This window comes from Ziziphus jujuba, chromosome 12 (assembly GCF_031755915.1).
Source record: "Ziziphus jujuba cultivar Dongzao chromosome 12, ASM3175591v1".
NCBI classification, from domain to species: Eukaryota; Viridiplantae; Streptophyta; class Magnoliopsida; order Rosales; family Rhamnaceae; genus Ziziphus; species Ziziphus jujuba.
In genome coordinates, this window is record NC_083390.1 from 173,371 (window position 1) to 192,696 (window position 19,326).

The 19,326-nt window shown below is 32.0% G+C and overlaps 2 protein-coding genes across 6 annotated transcripts; one reads left to right on the forward strand and one right to left on the reverse strand.

Annotated features, from left to right (window-relative positions):
* Nucleotides 1-3,286: 3,286 nt before the first annotated feature.
* Nucleotides 3,287-7,271, reverse strand: LOC107428095 (cysteine-rich receptor-like protein kinase 44). 5 transcript variants are annotated; one of them, XR_007237526.2, is made up of 5 exons: nt 6,974-7,271; nt 6,670-6,853; nt 6,366-6,525; nt 5,620-6,277; nt 3,287-3,659 (listed from the first exon to the last, which is right to left on the reverse strand). XR_007237526.2 is itself a non-coding variant. In XM_048462425.2 (4 exons), exons 1-3 carry the CDS (start codon nt 6,810-6,812, stop codon nt 6,263-6,265), a joined length of 318 nt encoding a protein of 105 aa, XP_048318382.1. In that variant the 5' UTR covers nt 6,813-7,267; the 3' UTR covers nt 3,287-3,659; nt 5,620-6,262. The 5 variants fall into 5 exon arrangements, 1 of the variants encoding a protein (XP_048318382.1); XR_009635009.1 differs by having other exon boundaries at nt 5,620-5,761; nt 6,143-6,277; nt 6,670-7,268; XR_009635008.1 differs by having other exon boundaries at nt 5,620-5,761; nt 6,159-6,277; nt 6,670-7,267.
* A 595-nt stretch (nt 7,272-7,866) lies between these two features.
* On the forward strand, nt 7,867-11,104 carry LOC107428091 (coniferyl alcohol acyltransferase). The gene is made up of 2 exons (XM_016038553.4): nt 7,867-8,533; nt 9,801-11,104. The coding sequence occupies exons 1-2, from the start codon at nt 8,072-8,074 to the stop codon at nt 10,875-10,877; spliced, it is 1,539 nt and encodes a 512-aa protein (XP_015894039.3). The 5' UTR covers nt 7,867-8,071; the 3' UTR covers nt 10,878-11,104.
* Nucleotides 11,105-19,326: the final 8,222 nt, after the last annotated feature.

Here is a 19,326-nt window from a genome sequence, read left to right on the forward strand (position 1 = left end):
ATTGATTTAGTTTAACGTTATTCATTTAATTTTGTAGTAAAATGAAAGATGATGACATTGTAATTGCGGTTTTATACAATGGAACATTGGTACAAAATGATGGTGGTAATTGGGAATATCGAAATGGTAAAAATATAATGGTTTCAGTCGGCAAGAGATGCACAAAATCAGAGTTAGAGGATGAGATTTTCAATTCTATTGAGATAGATCGAAATGAATATTTGCTAAAGCTAAAATGGATATATGGACGATGTGCAGAAAAGTTGGATCCTACAGAAATACGATGTGATAGGGATGTGAAATGCTTTCTTCAAGAAGTGAGGAATGGAGGGATGACAATGGTGCGGCCTCCATTGTATGTTGAGGTGATTTCGAAAGTTGAACATGTATGTAGAAATGTTCATCAAACAACATTTGCTTCGGATAGTGGGAGTAATCTTCATTCTTTTTCTTGTCCTCCAATTGGCGCTCGTCTACCACAAGCTTCTGGTACTGAACCTATTCAGGCTACATCTCAGGAAATTATGGTTCAAGAAACTCAGTTTAGAGATCAAGTTGATGTTCGTGGGGCCTGGACATCATTTAACATCCACGAAGGAGTTGATGTTGGAGGTGACTATGCTGAACGATTTCCTAACGATGAGGAGTATGAGCAGCTGCATCATATTGATCATGATGAGAATTACAATGCAGCAGGGGATGATGTTGATCATAATGATGTAGATTTTGATCATGAGTTGCCGGACAATGATAATGATATGCATCCTGAAATGAACAATGAAGGAGTTGATGATGTTAGGGCTCATCGTGCTACAAGTGACCACATATCATCGAGCAACAGAAGTGGTTCTATGGCCATATTTTCGTCAAAGTTCATTGGCTGTGAAAGCATAGTAGTTGGACAATTATTTCGCAACAAACGTGACCTACAGAATAAACTGAGTATCTATTGCATGCGAGAAAATAAGGAGTTCAAGGTGACACGGTCAACTACACAACGGTATGAGGTTGTATGCTTGGAAAATACTTGTAAATGGCGACTACGTGCAACCACATTTAAAAATGGAGAAATATTTGTTGTGAGAATTTTTGATAATGTACACAGTTGCTCGTTAGATATCGTGCATCGAGAACATAAGCAGGCCAGTAGCCGGGTTATCGGACAATGTATCAAATCTAAATATGAAGGTATTGCACGTGTTTACAAACCCAAAGAAATTCAACATGATTTTTTGCAAAAATATGGGGTGAATATAAGCTACAACAAAGCATGGAGAGGTAAAGAGTATGCACTTAACAGTGTTAGGGGATCTCCAGAGGAGAATTTTGCTAAGTTACCTGCCTACTGTTATGAGTTAGTATCGAAGAACCCTGGGACTGTTACACATATCAAAACAGACGATAATAATAATTTTGTATATTTCTTTATGGTGATTGGAGCAAGCATTAGGGGATTTAAATCAGACATAAGACCCGTGTTGGCTGTTGATGCAACTACATTGAAAGGGAAATACAAAGGGTACATGTATATTGTATCGGGCATGGATGGCAATAAGCAAATATATCCTTTGGATTTCGACATTGGAGATGGAGAGAATGAGCAAGCATATACATGGTTTTTCCAAAACCTCAAGGATGCCATCGGAGATTTTCCGGATTTGGTGTTTGTGAGTGATAGACACCCCGTTATTGAAAGGGCATTACGCAAAGTTTTTCCTAATGCATACCATGCATTGTGCACGTACCATATAAGCAGAAATATTAAAGCAAATGGACATGCGAAAGATGAATCAATAATACAATGTTTCATGCTCGCAGCTAGTGCATATTTGGTTGAAGATTTTGAGTTTTATATGGGGCAAATTGAGGCAAAAAACAGTAGGGCTGCCCAGTACATTCGATCATGTGACCCTACAAGGTGGGCACGTTCTCTTTGTCCATATAAAAGGTACACTATCATGACCACCAATATTGCAAAAAGCTTGAATGGCATTTTGCTAGATGCTAGAGAGATGCCAATAGTAGCATTAATAGAGCACATACAGGATTTACTGCAAAGGTGGTTTTATGAGCGACGTACTGCAGGTGCAAAATTAACAAAGCCTGTGACTGACCATATGGAAGAGCAACTCAAACTACGAAATTTGAAGTCCATCGGACTACGTGTGAAAGCCATTAATATGCATGAATTTCATATGGAAGGTGGGAGTTTGAGGGGTACAGTTAATCTCCAATCAAAAACATGCTCATGCAAAGTCTTCGATCTTGATCAATATCCTTGTGATCATTGTATTGCCGCTTGCAGAGACCGAAAAACTGCTCCTTATGGCATGTGTTCTCATTACTACACCGCGGATGCATATCGTGCAGCTTATGCTGAGTCCATTTATCCTTTATTAGATGAAAAACAGTGGCATGTCCCGGATGACGTGGCAAGTCGCATTGTTCTTCCAACAAGATGGACACGTAGGCGAGCCGGTAGACCAAGGATGCAACGCATACCATCCGAAGGTGAAGATGTTATTGGACGTAGATGTAGCCGATGCGGTGGTGTTGGACATTATAGGCAGAGATGTACGAATCCATTGTCTTATGCTTCGAATTAAAAAGTTTTAATTTAGTGTTATGGTTTAATATGTTTTGATAATTATTTCATATATTGGATATAATATTTTCTACTCCACGGTGGAAGATTTATTAGCAATCTTTTTTTTTTTTTGAATTTAATCCCAAATGAAAAAAGGCTTTTTGGAATTGATTTTCAATCTTTAATTTATATATCATTTTATGAAATGTCCAAATGATTTTGAAAAGAAAAACAAACATATATCATTTTTTCTTTTATTTAAAATAGTTATTGATTTTAAATGTCACTACATTTTTTGTTAATTCCATCTTCATCTTATATAATATTTGTTTCCACTCCCAAATTTTTTTACCCTACTATTAACTTATATAATCTATTAGAAATTGATTTTTCAAGTGGAGAAATTAGTTTCTGATAGGAGTAAATATTATGCAACAATTTCTGCTTGGAGGAAATTTTTTCTAACAGGAGGAAAATGATTTCCGCATGGAGGAAAAATTTTCCAACAGAAGAAAAACGATTTCCAATTGGAGGAAAAAATTTTCGCTTAGCGGAAAATTATCCGGAAGCTTCAATTGGTCACTATATGGAATTTCCATCTGGATGAAAATTTTTCCATCTGGAGAAAATATTTTCCGACAAGCGGAAAATTTTACAAAATCTGCAATTGAGCTCGTAAGATGTTTGTGCATAATGGAATTCTAATAAATAAACATGGCACATTTTCTATAAGGTCAATTAGTTATCATTACATTAATAACACATCATTATGTTCGTTAAATGAACAGTATAAGCCACCATTATCTTTACTATTAAGAGGCTAATATAATAAAAAAGATGCATCTATAAACATGACAAAAGTAAAGAAAAATACATCACCACCCAGCTCATATGCTTAGTTCTTTGTTGTAAGCCTCATGAACATACTTCCTCCTGAAGAACTCGATTTATCTCTCTCTTTTTTTTATCTCTGTGAATGTGTGTGTAATTTTCTTAGCATGCACTTGTAACTCTACGATTGCAAATTTTGTGTTTCAATTTTCTACTCGATCCATCACTTGCTTCTCCAATGCTGAAAGAAATAGAAAATCAATATTATTAACAAAACTTAATTATTTATATATTGATCATATTGTTTAATTACATATAGATCATATTGTTTAATGCCATATACAAGTCCTCAAATTCTTAAAGACATCACCAAAGAAAAAAAAAAAAAACACCATGAAAAACCTCTCTTGGAATTTTTCAGAAAAAAAAAAAAGAAAGAAAAAAATTAAAAGCATATTGAACTGTCAAATTTTAATTTGTAGCATAGATAACAGTGAGATCATACCCAGTTTCCTCTAATATTTGTTAAATCCTTCTTATCCACTTTATCCATTCATTGCCATCAAAAGATCATAAAACAGCTCAAGAACCAGAGAAGGGGAATTATGAGTAGAAATTGTATTTTAAAACTGCATTAAGAGTTGACTGTAGAAATTGTATTTTAAAACTGCATTAAGAGTTTACTGTCAAAATTGTTTGACTTTAAAAGGAGAAAATTTTCCACCACAAGCATCAGAAATTACAAATAAGAGAAAGAAAACAAAAGAAGTTTATGAATTATTGTTTGCATGACAAGTAGCCAACCCAAATATAGCTTTGAAATTATTTTCAACATTTAAGTAGACACACCTTTAGGTGCAATGAAACAGGACAAGCCCCAAACATGGAGAAATGACCTTATCAACATGGAGAAATGACCTTATCATTCTTTTAAACAAACACAACTTCCACTCCTTTAATTAAGAATACACCTAATGCCTTAAAGCATATTGCATATATACCCCCAAAAAAAAAATGTCCCTTACGTAAAGAAAGTAAATGATACAATTTTTGAGAATTTTGTGATATCCTTCCTAACAATACCGACGAAATAAAAATTACAAACTTAAAACATAGAAACAGCTTTAACCTTTCTTTAAACATACACCCCAAACTAAATTTAAGAGGAATCTAGAGCCACCTACCACTTGACTACGAGACACACAATACTTGTTATGACAGCATCAATTTATTATTTTGGTGTTGGAATTTTAATTGGTAGTTCAACCTTATTCTTTGATCTATATTCCACTCTTCTTCCCCTCTTATGTAATTTTCACTTTGCCATTTCTCATAGGCATTAATTATTTTTTCCATAATTACAGGAAAAGAAATATAAAAGAAACTATATTCATGCGCAAATTCTATGAGGCACATGCCACACCTCACCAAGGACAAAGGTTAATAGTTTCCTTCCAAGATCAGTCAAACTATGAATATGTAGACTTGCGCAAATTAGCAATAGAGTGGTCAATTACTATTTATGAAGTTTCTTGAAGGCCAAATTATCAAATGAGCCCCATCATCCTAGCTTTCACTGAAGTGTGCAAAGTATAAAACCACTAAATATGCTGAATTGTGCAGAGTATAAAAACCAACAAATATATATTAAAAAAACGTGTCAAAAATAGGCAGAATATAATGTGTGACATGCAATCATTTCAGATTCTGTATTCTAGTACTTGCAACATTTTCACCATTCATTTATTAATTTTTATAGAAAGACATAAAATAGAAAAACTAACATTTAAAGCAAAGCCACCAGTTTTATGGTTGTTAGTCATGAGTTTCACATATTAATGACCTAATGCTCTATAAAGTATTCTGCTTATGACTTTTCACTTGTTATAATGGGACAGTGATTGCTAAGAAATGTAAAAAAATTCTTTGTTGTAGAATTTAAAAATAAAATAAAAAATACATTGTATATTGAGCATCTAAACAATTATAACTACACATGTATCCAGATATTGGACCATTAACATATCCATCAATACTGTTATTCTAATCTCAACCATTATATGCTAGACAGGATAAGTTAAACATAAGACTTGCTCTACAATGAAAAATAAAACAATTATAAAAATAGCTTATAAAAACATTCATTAAATCCAGAATTGATTAGTAACCGATTCTCATAAGCTCAAAAATAGAAAATATACCTATCTTTCCATGGCCAATATCAACAGTGCATCTTGAGATTCATCCTACTGCATAGAGTGACAATATTGCTTGCTCTGAAGCATAGAAGCCCGATATGTTAAATGTTTCAAACATCAGTTGTACTAACTATTCTCTAACAGCCTAGCAAAAAATTTCGCATTATTTATTCTTGAAGAGAGACAAAGCAAAGCAACCATAGGAAATTTGGATCAACTTCAAAACAACATGAAAAAAAAATAAAAATAAAAATAAAAATAAAACATGCACTTGCATATTTGTGTAGGCATTCACATAAACAGAAAGAAGTGGATGCATCTAAAAGATCGTCTGCATTATTCATAAACAGAATGTTTCTATGCTATACATTCTAGAAATATTCAAACATTATGCATAGTTCGAGAAAACAAAAAGGTGGTGGTTGTTCATCGTCATGAAGAAGAGATTTGAAATAGTTTTTGCAAAGATTCTCGGAGATCTTATCCATGGAGGAAAGCATAGAGATTTTGTTAATGGTTTTCATACCAATGAGAGAACTTACAACATCAGACGTTGTGGGTCTGACAGCGGTGGATATATTGGTGCACTTCATCACTAACGTTAAGATGGTCAATTATCCACTAATTCCAGCAGCTTGTGTTTTGATTATGCAAGACAAGCCTGCAATATATACTTAAACAAATTAAGTTAATTAACACATAATATTGAAGTTTAATAAGTTTGCAGCCATGCATCTCTACTTGCTTACCTCCTCTACCAGAAACTCACGCTGCTTCTGGTTGAATTTATTTTCTGCATTTTTCTTCACACTAACAATTTCAAGTACAACAACACCATAACCATCGACATATATGTTTGCGATATCTTTCTGTACATTGGGTACTTGTGAGCCATTTATGATGTATCCACTGTATCGATCCAAAAATACTAGTTATTATAGTACTTGTTCTGTCCCTTATAATTTGATTATATGTATAAAATTAAATAGCCATTTCATTTACAAATTAGTACAAATTAAGTTCAAAGGGGGTACTGGTTCTTTGTTTACTCACCGTGCTGCTTCTACTTTGATGACCTTAAATTCATTGTCCTGTCCATCCTCTGCATAAAGGATAGGATTCCCAAAGTCTGATATCTTAGCGTTTAGAGCATCATCAACAAGGATATTAGCAGTTTTAATACCCCTATGTGCCATCTTTAGTTTATAATTCTCATGTAGATAATTCAAACCCCTTGCTATTTGAGAAGAAACTGTAAGCTAGGTTTTCCAGAGGTTGAAGAAAATAAAAGAGAGAGAGAGAGAGATAGAGCAAGGGTGTAAATGGAGAGAAGAGGAGGAAGAGAAGAGAAGGAAACCTGACTTCAAGAGCCGAGATCTGTCGAAGAAATGCGATTCGAGACCTGAATTGGGCAGAAGGTGAAAACAGATGGTTTCGTGACCTCGTATTTGGCTGCTTCTTTACAGTTTGTTTTGCAGATGCGGTGTTCAAAAATGGAGGAAATATGTGGAAATAGAGAAGGCGATATCAGTGGTGTTGAGAGTGCAAAGAAGGTGTTTGAAAGGGAAAGTAGAAAGAATCCCTAGCTATCGAGAGGGAAAGTAGAAAGAAAACCAAAAACAACCAAAAAAAAAAAAAAAAAAACATGCATTTTGATAGAGAAAAGAAAGAAAAGAAAAAAATCTTTATCAAGGATATTCTGGTCCAAATTGGTTAAAAGTGGATTAGTTTTTAAAAAAAAAAATTTTTGCTATTTTTCAAGTTTATATTTATACAGTGCCTATTTTTCGAAAAAACCCAACTTTAAATGTGGTATATTGATCCGACACAATCCAACTCGAATTCTCTCTCCAGCCCAAAAAAGTTCAATCCAAACCCACTTCAACTCGAATTTTCGTACTTAGACGGGACTGGACAGCAGAATTTATACACCTACATTTAGGCATAGCATAAACCAAAATATGCAATGACCGTGGTTTTTGTGTTGAAAAAAAAAAAAAAAAGAAAATTTCAGTGTCGTGGCAGATATTTTTGCTATTTTAAAACACGTTTAAAGCAAGCATTCAACTAGCTTTAATTTTTTTTTTCTTTTTTTCTTTTTTGCTTTGAAAAGTATTCAATTATGACGTCCTTTTTACCGTATAGCTCTTCGCTAGAAAAAAATTCAGGGCTGTCGGAAAGTTGGAACTGGCTTTTACAATATACGACATTTTCGACTAAAGAATAATTATATTTTACCAATTCTGCTTCCCACTTTTGCCTATAAATTCAACAGCTAGAAAGGAGCTGGTTTCCTCACAACCCCATCTAATTCTCTCGATTGGTTCTCTCTCTTTCTTTGTCTCACTGACTCTCTCTCTCTGTCTCTCTTTTCATATATATATATATTGAAAAACATACGTACATACATATTGTCAAAGAGAGAGATAAAAATAATTAATTAAGAAGTAGATCGATGGTTTCAGAAGGAACAGACATGTTCAAAGTGATTGTGAGCAAGAAAGAGGTGGTGGCAGCTGTTCTGCCGATGCAAGAACATTGGTTGCCACTCTCCAATCTGGACCTGCTTCTTCCACCAGTGGACGTGGGATTGTTCTTTTGTTACCAGAAACCAAATATTTCATCTTCATCTTCATCTTCACCTGACAACAAACTAATTTACAGTTGCAGCTTCGAGTCCATGGTTGGGGTCCTCAAAAAGGCCTTGGCTGAAACTCTTGCTTCCTTCTATGCCTTTGGTGGCGAGGTGGTCCCGAACTCTGTCGGTGAGCCTGAGCTTCTATGCAATAACCGTGGGGTTGATTTCATTGAAGCTTTTGCAGATGTTGAGCTTAAACATCTCAATCTCTATAACCCTGATCAAACCATTGAAGGAAAACTCGTTCTCACCAAGAAGCATGGTGTTCTCGCTGTCCAGGTCTCTCTCTCCTTGTTAATTAATTTCCCTTTTGCTTCAACTTTGTTATATCTATTCCTTCTTATAGTTTTCTCTCATCTCTCTTCCATGCTTTTGATATCCAATATATTTGAGTCACAAAATGACTATTTATTTGCCTGCCCAGATAAAAAATATCTGATTACAAAGCCAACCAAATCAATATACCTATATATATATATATATATATTCCAAACATAAAACAAATACCATCCACATTATATTAATTTCTTAATTAATTAGTTTACAATATCAGTCCCAAAAAATTTCACGAGCTGGCCGAGCTGAACCATGCACACAGATGCACGGTCCCATCTTGTGCTGCTCTGCCTATATTGATCCTAAATTTTAGATATATTTAGCATATGATAAATATAGACGTACGGTCAGCTGAGGATATGGCCTCACAGGGGGTCCCCTCCGATAAAGAAATAGATACTTCTTCGGACTATTCCTCATCAATAATAATAATAATATATACATATAAATGGTTACTGTGCCCACCTAGAGACGGACGACCGTCACCTCGGTCACTGTTTCGTAGAAGAAAATTTAGAGGAAAAAAAATCAAAATTTTCGTGAAAACTTTGAAGGGAAAAATTTACTTTTTTAACTAAATTGACTTATAAAAAATATGTTTTGCCTTTACATGGTTAGGAAGAATAACAAGCTAATATTGTCATTTTTCATATTGTGTTATAAATGCAATAAAGTAACACGTAAAATGGAAACCAATATAAACTTCAAATATTTTATTTATTTTATCAAGGGGAAAAAAACAGATTTTGTATAAGTTAATTTAGTTAAAACCTAAAATTTTAAATAAATGTTAAATGTTGGGTGGCAAGAGATATGAACTTTGAAAAGTTTAGAAATGGAAAATGTTATAGGCCATGAAAGTTTGGTACATGTGGGTTTGCCTTTGCCCCGCGGATATAATATATGAAAGGCCCCAGATATATATAAAAGGCAGCATCGGAATCTGTTGGAATTTTCAACCTTAACTAGATAACCTAAATATCAAAGTTAGTTTGATGGGGTTGGCCCCGTTCACGACCCATAGAGAACAGTATTCTATATATATATATATATAATATAAAAGAATAATATATAGATATATATTATATAATTGTAAGCAAAAAGAAAAAAGAAAAAAGATGTATATTATATAATTAAGTGTGTGGGTGGGTGTGTGGGTGGGTGTAGGAAAATATTAATTGGATAAATATAATTGATAAGGTTAATGCAGGTAACAGAGCTCAAGTGCGGAGGGATGGTGGTGGGGTGCACGTTTGACCATCGCATAGCGGACGCACATTCAGCGAACATGTTTATGGTGTCCTGGGCCCAAACAGCAGCTCACTCCTCCGACTCCGACTCGGACACCAACTCCAAAGCACGCCTTCCATGTTTCAGGAGGTCATTGCTCAACCCTCGCCGTCCCGCTTCCATCCACCCTTCCATCGACCACATGTACATCCCGGTCACCGCTTTGCCGCCTCCAAAACATGCACATCCTGAAGTAGCAGCTGGTGGAGCTGAGATTAATAACCACCATGACCATGACCATCTGATAAGCCGCATCTACTACGTTAAAGCCCACCAACTTGACCATCTTCAAAAAGCTGCCAGCTGCATTCATAACCATAATCATGGCCATGTTAACTGCAGCAACAGCAGTAGCAGCAGGACGAAATTGGAGTCTTTCAGTGCATTCCTTTGGAAGATGGTTGCCACATGCCACGCCCACGACAACCACGACCATGCCCAGAAGCTCTGTAAAATGGGAATTGTGGTGGACGGACGAAAGAGATTAACACAAGGGAATAATAATAATAATAATAATAATAATAACATGGAATCCTACTTCGGAAATGTTCTCTCCATTCCCTTTGGCAGCATCAAGGTTGAGGATCTCATCCAGAAGCCACTGCATTGGGTTGCCGCACAAGTCCATGAATTCATACAAGCCGCAGTCACCAAGGATCACTTCTTGGGCTTGATCGACTGGGTCGAGGCTCACCGCCCCGTGCCGGGCTTGGCCAGGATATACGCCACCGGCAGCCAAGAAGGGCCGGCTTTCGTGGTGTCGTCTGGACAGCGATTCCCAGTTTCCAAGGTTGATTTCGGATGGGGAAGGCCCGCTTTCGGGTCCTATCACTTTCCATGGGGAGGAGATGCCGGATATGTGATGCCCATGCCCAGCCCCTCAGGGAACGGCGATTGGGTGGTTTACATGCACTTGTCCAGCAAGCACATGGAGTTGATAGAGAATCAGGCTCATCCCGTCTTCACGCCCTTCACTTTTGATTACCTTAATATTTAATAATAATTAATATTCACTCCAATGTGAAAAATCAATTAGATTAAAATTAAATTACAACGTTAATTCATGTACACATGATTTGGATGTTGACCTAATTCCGTAAGTCATAAGTCATTTGATTAAGCCGCTGCCTGCCCAATTGATCTGTCGTCTTCTCTCCTTTGTAATCATTGTTGTTGTTTGTGTGGTTGCTTTTATTCAACTTTATAGAAAGTGATCTTATACAATTATCGCATCTATCTTTTCCTAATTTTTAATTTTCCAGATCTGTTTACTTTTGCACACTGCTATTTTTTAGTATTTATATATATATATATATATATATATACAGAGATATTGCCAATGTTTCTTGAATTTCAACTTCCCTATGAATAATTTAGACAAGTATGATTAATGTTTCTGTTCCATTGGATTATTAATTTTTACAGGGATTGAATTCGGTGTCTCAATATTTGAAAAAATGATGAAATCGAAGTAACCAGTTTGAATCCAGTGGAACAGATGTGCCACAATCTTCAATGGCAAAAGCCATGCAATTTCTATTTATCAGGTTGAGTGGTTGACCCATAAAACTCCACGTCATAAGCCACCATACAATAAATAAATTGTACCCCACCCATTCATTTACATAAATGAATAAACATATTTACAGTTTTAATAGGGGAAAACTGTGAGGAAATTATGAAAAGAAATAGACATTTATAATTATCAAATCTAAAAAAATATACAATTTGACGATTATAAATATATCTCTATCTATAAATTATCAAATCCGTATAATATTTATATAATATATGCATATGTATATTAATTGCGGCAAGTGCTGCATGTTGAATTTTAATATTATTATTTATTGATGTGAACATATCTAGGAGGATATGGAATTGATCAATTCTCAATTGGCGGCAGTGCGATCTACGTACGAGGATATTAATTAATTCAAACTATTTTTAGGAAGGAATGTGTTTAAATGGAAGAGAGATCCATCACGACATCATATATTCCTATATGCGGTGTATATCCTGGTCGTGGAACGTGTTACTGTTAATTACACACTACATTGTTGAATGTCGATCTTCTAAGCTTATGCTTTATATTCTATCAGAAAACCAAAACCTTGTGCTTTATATATAAAAACAAAACCCAAAAAAAAAAAAAAAAAAATCTACAAGGATATAATTAATAATTCAAAAGAATATTGGGATTTTCGACTAATTTTAATCTTGAGTTTTCAAACTGTAGGAATTGAATTAAAGTTTGCGCTTTGATGATCAAATGTACGTTGGAAATTGGATGGATATGATCATTAGGTTCTTGATTCGTTATGAATGGTTTTGAATGGGTCCAAAGCTAGCTAAAATATTAACTACCAAAAAATACAATGCTATATGTACTACATATATATATATTTTTATTAATTAACTGACAACTAAAGTTGGTCTTTCAGTTTCCCTTTCTTAATTTATAAAATGTATATATATATATATATATATATTATAATATGTTTGATAAAAGATTTATAAAATGATATAAAATCCATAACTATCAAATCTGTATGATTTTCATGATTTAATAATTATGGATAACTGTCTTTACAAATATTTCTTTATAAATTTTTTATCATATAAAAATCTCATGTGTGTGTGAAATTCAGAAGTGCATATCTTCAATCCTTGTAATATAATTTCAAGCGCATACCATACTAGTACTCACGATTTGTAATAGATGTGCATATATGTATATATATATATATATATATATAAGACTGTGCATAAACAAGTGCTAGAATTGTAATTGTACTTCTATATATTTATTATGAATTAGAAATGCAAAACAAAGTCGTAATAAATTATATACGCATAAAAACACATTATATATATTTTATTTTTTATACCATTTAGAATATGTGGTCTTCTTCACTGATATTCTAACCATTGGTTCAAAAAAAAAATTTCCGGTTTAGGAGTAAATTTTCAAACCATATATGGATAGTAGTATATGAAAAAAAAGCATAAATTAAACACAATTATTGATTGATTAATAGGCATTTCAAATTTTCAATGCATCGAGTTAGAAGTGAATCAAGTGATATCATTAATTTCAACCATATTCCAACTCTAATTTGAATCGCTGATGATAATTTTATTAAAAATAATATGAGAAATATGCTTTTAGTCAGGTAATAGACGATAATACATAATCCTATTACTGTTGTAACTTTACCGTTGTAACCTTTATCTTATTTGAAGTAACTATAGTTAGGTAAATTGTATTTATCTTGCAACAATTTTGGTAACTCTCTATATATATACCTAACCTTACCAATCAATACAATTAAGAGTACCCTTTTTATGAATTAAATGATAAAATAAAATAGATATTCTAAAATTTTGGTATTCTTTTTAAAATTAAACTTATTTTTTTTCAATGAAATACGAATTCCTCAAAATAAGGAAATCCTATTTCTTGAAGGATGCTTAAAATCTATATTCTCTTAACAATAACTCAATAATTTTGATTTATAATTTCGATTTATAAAGAAATAGAAAAACCCACACCTTTACGTTAATAGTTTTTTTCCTTTGTATAATTCATACTTTTTTTTTTCTGCGGTTTTTTCTTGCCTATTTTTCTTTTCTTTTCTTTTTTTTTTATACCTATTCAATTTTATATTTCATCATTGCATCAAACTAAATAATAAGAATAGCTATTTTATTTCACAATTTTTTATTCTTAGAAATTACTAATCCTATTTTTTATCATTATTTCATTAGTTTTTAGCTTCCATGATAACAAGACACTATTAATTTATATTTAATAATAAATAATTATGTCAAATGTCATCTCCTTTGATTTGGTTGCCCAATTATTCAAAACGCTTAGAATATTTATTTTAGAATGAAACGGTATTTTAGTGAAATAATATGACTTCAAAGTGAAAAGATCCATTGGTTTTGGAAACTATACAACCTTTGAGGCTTCAAACTTTCTAAAGCATTCTAACTCTTTACAGAATGTAAACCATCTGTAAATATATCTATTATTATACAAATAAAAAATACAGGAGAACACTTTTTTTTAATTCATAATCATTTATTTTTATAAAGAGAGATGATTCATTGAAGATTATTCATTACTATTGAAGATTATTCATTAATTTGTTTGTTATTTTTGAAAATTTGAAATATTACTAGTCTCAAAAGAAAATCGTTATATTAAGAGATATTTCTCATTTAGAAGACCTTTCAGCACCAATGTAGGGCGAAAAGCAAAAGAATTAATTTTTTTTCTCAACTAGTGCAGGATGAATAGTCAAAGAATTAAATTCTTATCTCGACTTATATTAGTTTTTCTATTATTTCTTAATATTTATATGTATAATACATTGTTTTATGTTTATAGAACTAAGAATTATTGTGCAATAAAATTCTTATTTTAAGTCATATCTTTGCCATTGATTATTAGGGGTTTAAGTTGTTTTATTCTGAAACAATGAGAAATATTTTTTATCTGTTTCAAGTTGATTTGTAAAAAGGGGCATTTCTATCACTTGAAACCTCGAAATGAAAGTGAAAGTATCTTATCTATGCAAACATCAAGGAGAAAAATAAATAAATTAGGGGTTTAAATAGGTCTATCCTCTATTGTAATTTTATTTTCATTATATAAATAGGATCTTCTGCCCCTTTTGTGTGTATCAATTTCCATCCCACCACTTATTTGCAAATTCACACATCATTTAAACTTCTACATCTTCTTTCCCTTCACTTCTCTCTTTTACTTGGTTTTCTCTAGTACTCCCACAGAACAACTGGTTTTTCTTCATCCTAACATACTGCATTAAATGTAAAGGGTTTTTTTTTTTCAAAAAGCTTCTTCTGCTGTTTTTTTTTTTTTTTTTTGGGGTTCCCCAAAACGATTATCTCCCTTATTTCTTCCAGATGCCCATAATTATATGTATATTTTTTTTTTATACAGCAACCATTAACACTTAACCGGTACTTGTTGGTTTCACTTGCTTTTATATTTTTATAAGTGTATTTTAGATTTGATTTTAATTTTATTTATATGTATCAGTATACAATATTTATGTTGATTTTAGTTTTATTTATATGAATAAAAACTTTTACTACATAATATCTTCATTTGCTCTTCTCCTTTTTTTTTTTTTTTTTTTCTCCCTTTGAAATCCCCGTGTTTTCTTTTTGTCTAATATTATTCCTCTACCCCTCTTTTTCTCACATCATATACTTATTATTATTATTTATATGCTCGTTAGAATGAGCAGCCACTACCACTTCATGACTTCGTGGCTGGTGCTTCGGGTCGGTTGCCTATGTTATCTTTTTTCTTCATTCCTATTGTTCTATTGTGCTTATAAATTATAAATAATCTTTCATATTACCCAGAAATCATGTTATGAAGATCTTCTATTCTCATTCGTATTTTTAAAAAAATATCTCAATTAATATAATCTCATATCATCTCAAAAAATATATACATGTGTTATTTTTCTAATATAATCCTCATTTTAATTAGTAAAATTTTAGAAAATAAGTTACTTAAAATTTGCAACCAAATTAACTTTATAAAACAAGCAGATGCTAAAATATAGTAGAATCAACTTGATTAAAACTCTAATTGATATGTAACAATGATAAAACCGTACGTTTTATTGAATAAGATTTGTCTTCTAAACTAAAATCCACTCCTTCCGAATAAAATATATTAATAAAAGAAGTTGGAAAAATATGCAACTACAATAAAATCATTAATTAAAACCACAGTGAATATTTAGATTTATACATTAGTCCATGCTTAAAAAGTGCAACGCAACAAAGCAAATAACTATTACACAATTAAGAGGAAAATAGTTTGACTACAACTACAACTCTTAGTCAAAATCCATCTAACGTATCAAGAAAATATAAACAACATAATTTTAAATAAATTCTAACATTATTGTGCTAATTAATTATAAACAATCTTTTTTATTGAATCATACTATCCAAAAATCATGTTACAAAGATCTTCTATTCCCATTTCTCTTTAAATATATATATATATATATATATATATCCCTATTAATATTATTAAAAAATATATAAATAAAATGAAAGTCTACTTTTCACTTAATATTATTAAAAAAATATATAAATGAAATGAAAGTCTACTTTTCATAAACTTAAGCTTTTGAAATTAATGATATTTATCAGAGCTAAAAATCCAAAAAATCCTGTGTTCAAAATTCAACAACTCCACACAAAGAATTGGGGAGTGTTAGAGAAAAATATAAATAAAATGAAAATCCACTTTCCATTAGCTTAAACTTTTGGGATCAATGGTATTTTAACAAATATAATCTCATATCATCTTAAAAAATATATACATATATTTTTTTATTTCTTTACTATTATTTTTCAACGATTATTAATGGTAAATAAGATGGGATAAAAAAAAAATGGTAGAACTATTATTGCTTATAAGTGATTAAATTAATTACCACGTTTTTTTATAATATAATTACTTACAACGTTATAGGCGCATTTGTTGATATTTTGGAGGTAATATGTGCCCATTTGTTGATTGTATGTGGAAAACAACACCTTTTTGTGACACGTCAATTCTATATGACACATGCATTATTTCCATATTAATTATTTGCATTGATGGTTTATGTCACATAGGATACTCTTAATGGATTAGGTTTGTATCTCCCTTAACACATCAAAATCCTATATATAAATATATGAAAAAAATGCTATTAGTCAAGTGATTAGTTAATTTCAACAAACCTTAAAGCGCTAATATGACATTGCCACATAACCAATATTTTGGAAGCAACTTCGATTGGTAGCTAGGGAAGTGGTTGACCGATATGACCCAACCACATTTAACAGATCATGTGCTATATATGAATTTATTAAGTTTCATTGCCCACTTCAAATTAACAAACCCAGATTTTCTCTGCGGAAGGTGAAAATACATTTCTAACTTGAGCCAAGAAGCCAATGAATGCATTTAGGAATAGGGTTAGATGGTATATGCGGTTATGTGACCAGTTCAACAACTAGCGGATCAGTTTAACAACTATCTCATCTCAACAAAATAATATATATATATATATACACACATATATATTTTGATTTTATGTAGCAAACTAACTATGTCATCTATATATGTTAATTGGCCGTCACATTGGAAAATAAATCAATATATATATATATATATATACACACACACATATATAGCAATCAAAGTTTAAAAAATATCCAAGAGCCAGGAAGGACCGAGGACCCTCCTCAATTAATCCATCCAGTTTTGACTAAACAATTTAAAGCAAACTATGTTAGCTAGCAAATGGACCTCCCCGCCAGTCTTTTATGTTTGTTACGAAAATTCTACCATATCTCTATGACATTATTAATATTATTACAAATTATCAAAAGAATTTTTGGAGCTTTTCGTCTGCCATGTGCTCTCTCTCTATATATCATTGAGCACTGACAAAACGTGAATAAAGTAAGCAACTTCTTTTGTTGTTGTTTTAGGGTGAATGACTAAAGTGAGTAGCTATCTAGGACTTCCAACCACACTAAAAGCATGGAACCAGACAGCGACAAGCTAAAATGGTTTCAACCCCCGGCCCCTCTAATTTGCACCAACTAATCGTCTCTTTCAAAAGATAGAACCTATTTAGTTTGAATAGTTTATAAGGTGGAAAATTATCACCGCCCGCCACTACCATGGCAGCTACTTGGAATATTATTATGGCAGCTAATTGGAATATTATTATATATATGTCTTATATACATATAAAGTACAGGTCCTACCCTATAGTAGAGTGTAGGAAAAGACTACGTAATTTATGAAAGCTCTTTTTCCTTCAGTTCCAAGCAAAGAATTTATCAATATGTATATATACATATACATATCCAAAAATACATCATATGGTGAGTGGGTGGTTGGATAAAAGTGCATATGTATTTGAGAAGTTGGTATCAAATCTGATAAAAAGCATTAAGGCATCTTTTTCCACACAAAATCAAATCTGGAAGAAAGAAACAAACATATTTTGCTAGCTGCAGACGATAAAAAATAGTCTAGGATGTACAGGTCAACTGTAACTACTTTTCTACCAAACATTAATTGAAATAGGGAGGGATGAGGGATCCATACATCAGCTGTCTTGACGTTTCCACAATGTTGGTTTGGATACAGATTATAGACCCTCTACACTAGTACTAGTACTTTTGGCTTTTACTATCTCCTCTGTGGAAAGAGGGCGATAAATCCATTAGTTACACTCTTTCTCTTAAGGGTGGGCTCGATGCGGTTTCGTTCAGTTTTATAGATTTTTTTAAACCGAACCGATCAATTCGGTTTGGATTGGATACGAAACCAAACAAAACCGACTATCATGTTCAACCCGAACCGAACCAAACCGATAATCATTGGTCGGTTTGGGTTGGGTTAACGGTTTAAGTCGGTTTGGATCTCGGCCTAAATTTTTTTATTTATGCTATTTTGAGATAAAAATTGTACACATTGGGTTCAAAATTGTATAAAAAAATTTTAAGCCTTTTTAATTATCAATCTTCAATCATATTCATGCATTATATTTTGAATTAAGCATCTTTTTCAAACTATTATCTAAATTAAATAATATCTAAATTAAATAATTTTAATATACATTCAACTAGCAAAAATACCAAATAAACTAACTATTAACTACAATGCAACATGAAACCATACAACTACAATACAAGTAAAATAATACAAAATAAAACCATATAACTATAATATAAGTCTACAACTACAACCTAATTATACAAATACATCATACACCAACAAATAAATTCTATAACAAATCTACAACCATTATTAATTATAAAATAGAATACAATTCATATTTGAAAGCTTAAATTTAAAATGAACTTATAATTAAATAAACTAACAATCCATAAAAATAAAAATTATTTTAAAAAGTCTTCTTCCACACTCTTCAATCCCATTCTCACAATAAATAAAATAATAGTTTTATTTTATAATTATATACTATATTTATATATAAAAGTAAAATAAAATGTTAGTTTAATTGATGATCGGTTTGGTGCGGGTTGGGTTGGATAAAATTTATCCAACCTACAACCCAAACCGACCATTTCGGTTTTTTTTATATATCCGATTAATAAATTAAAACCAACCCAAATCAAACCAAATATGTCGGTTTGATCGGTCCGGTTCGGTTTTTGCCCACCCCTACTTTCTCTGTCACGAACGTTCAAACCAAATATTTAAGCCAAAAAAAAAAAAAAAAAGAATGTTCAAACCAAATAAATTTATTAAAAAACCCAAAAAAAATTAATAATGTTCAAACCAAATATGTATTCCTTGAGTTCCTGATTTGGAAGTATCAAATTTAACTTTTAAGGGAAGTTGATTTTCA

Bases quoted from the DNA above. Each gene is read 5' to 3' on its own strand.
- LOC107428095 (XM_048462425.2), bottom strand. From the start codon at position 6,812: ATGGCACATAGGGGTATTAAAACTGCTAATATCCTTGTTGATGATGCT. The intron at 6,526-6,669 runs GTGAGTAAACAA...GGATCGATACAG, and splicing joins ATCAAAGTAGAAGCAGCACG to TGGATACATCATAAATGGCT.
- LOC107428091 (XM_016038553.4), top strand. From the start codon at position 8,072: ATGGTTTCAGAAGGAACAGACATGTTCAAAGTGATTGTGAGCAAGAAA. The intron at 8,534-9,800 runs GTCTCTCTCTCC...AGGTTAATGCAG, and splicing joins ATGGTGTTCTCGCTGTCCAG to GTAACAGAGCTCAAGTGCGG.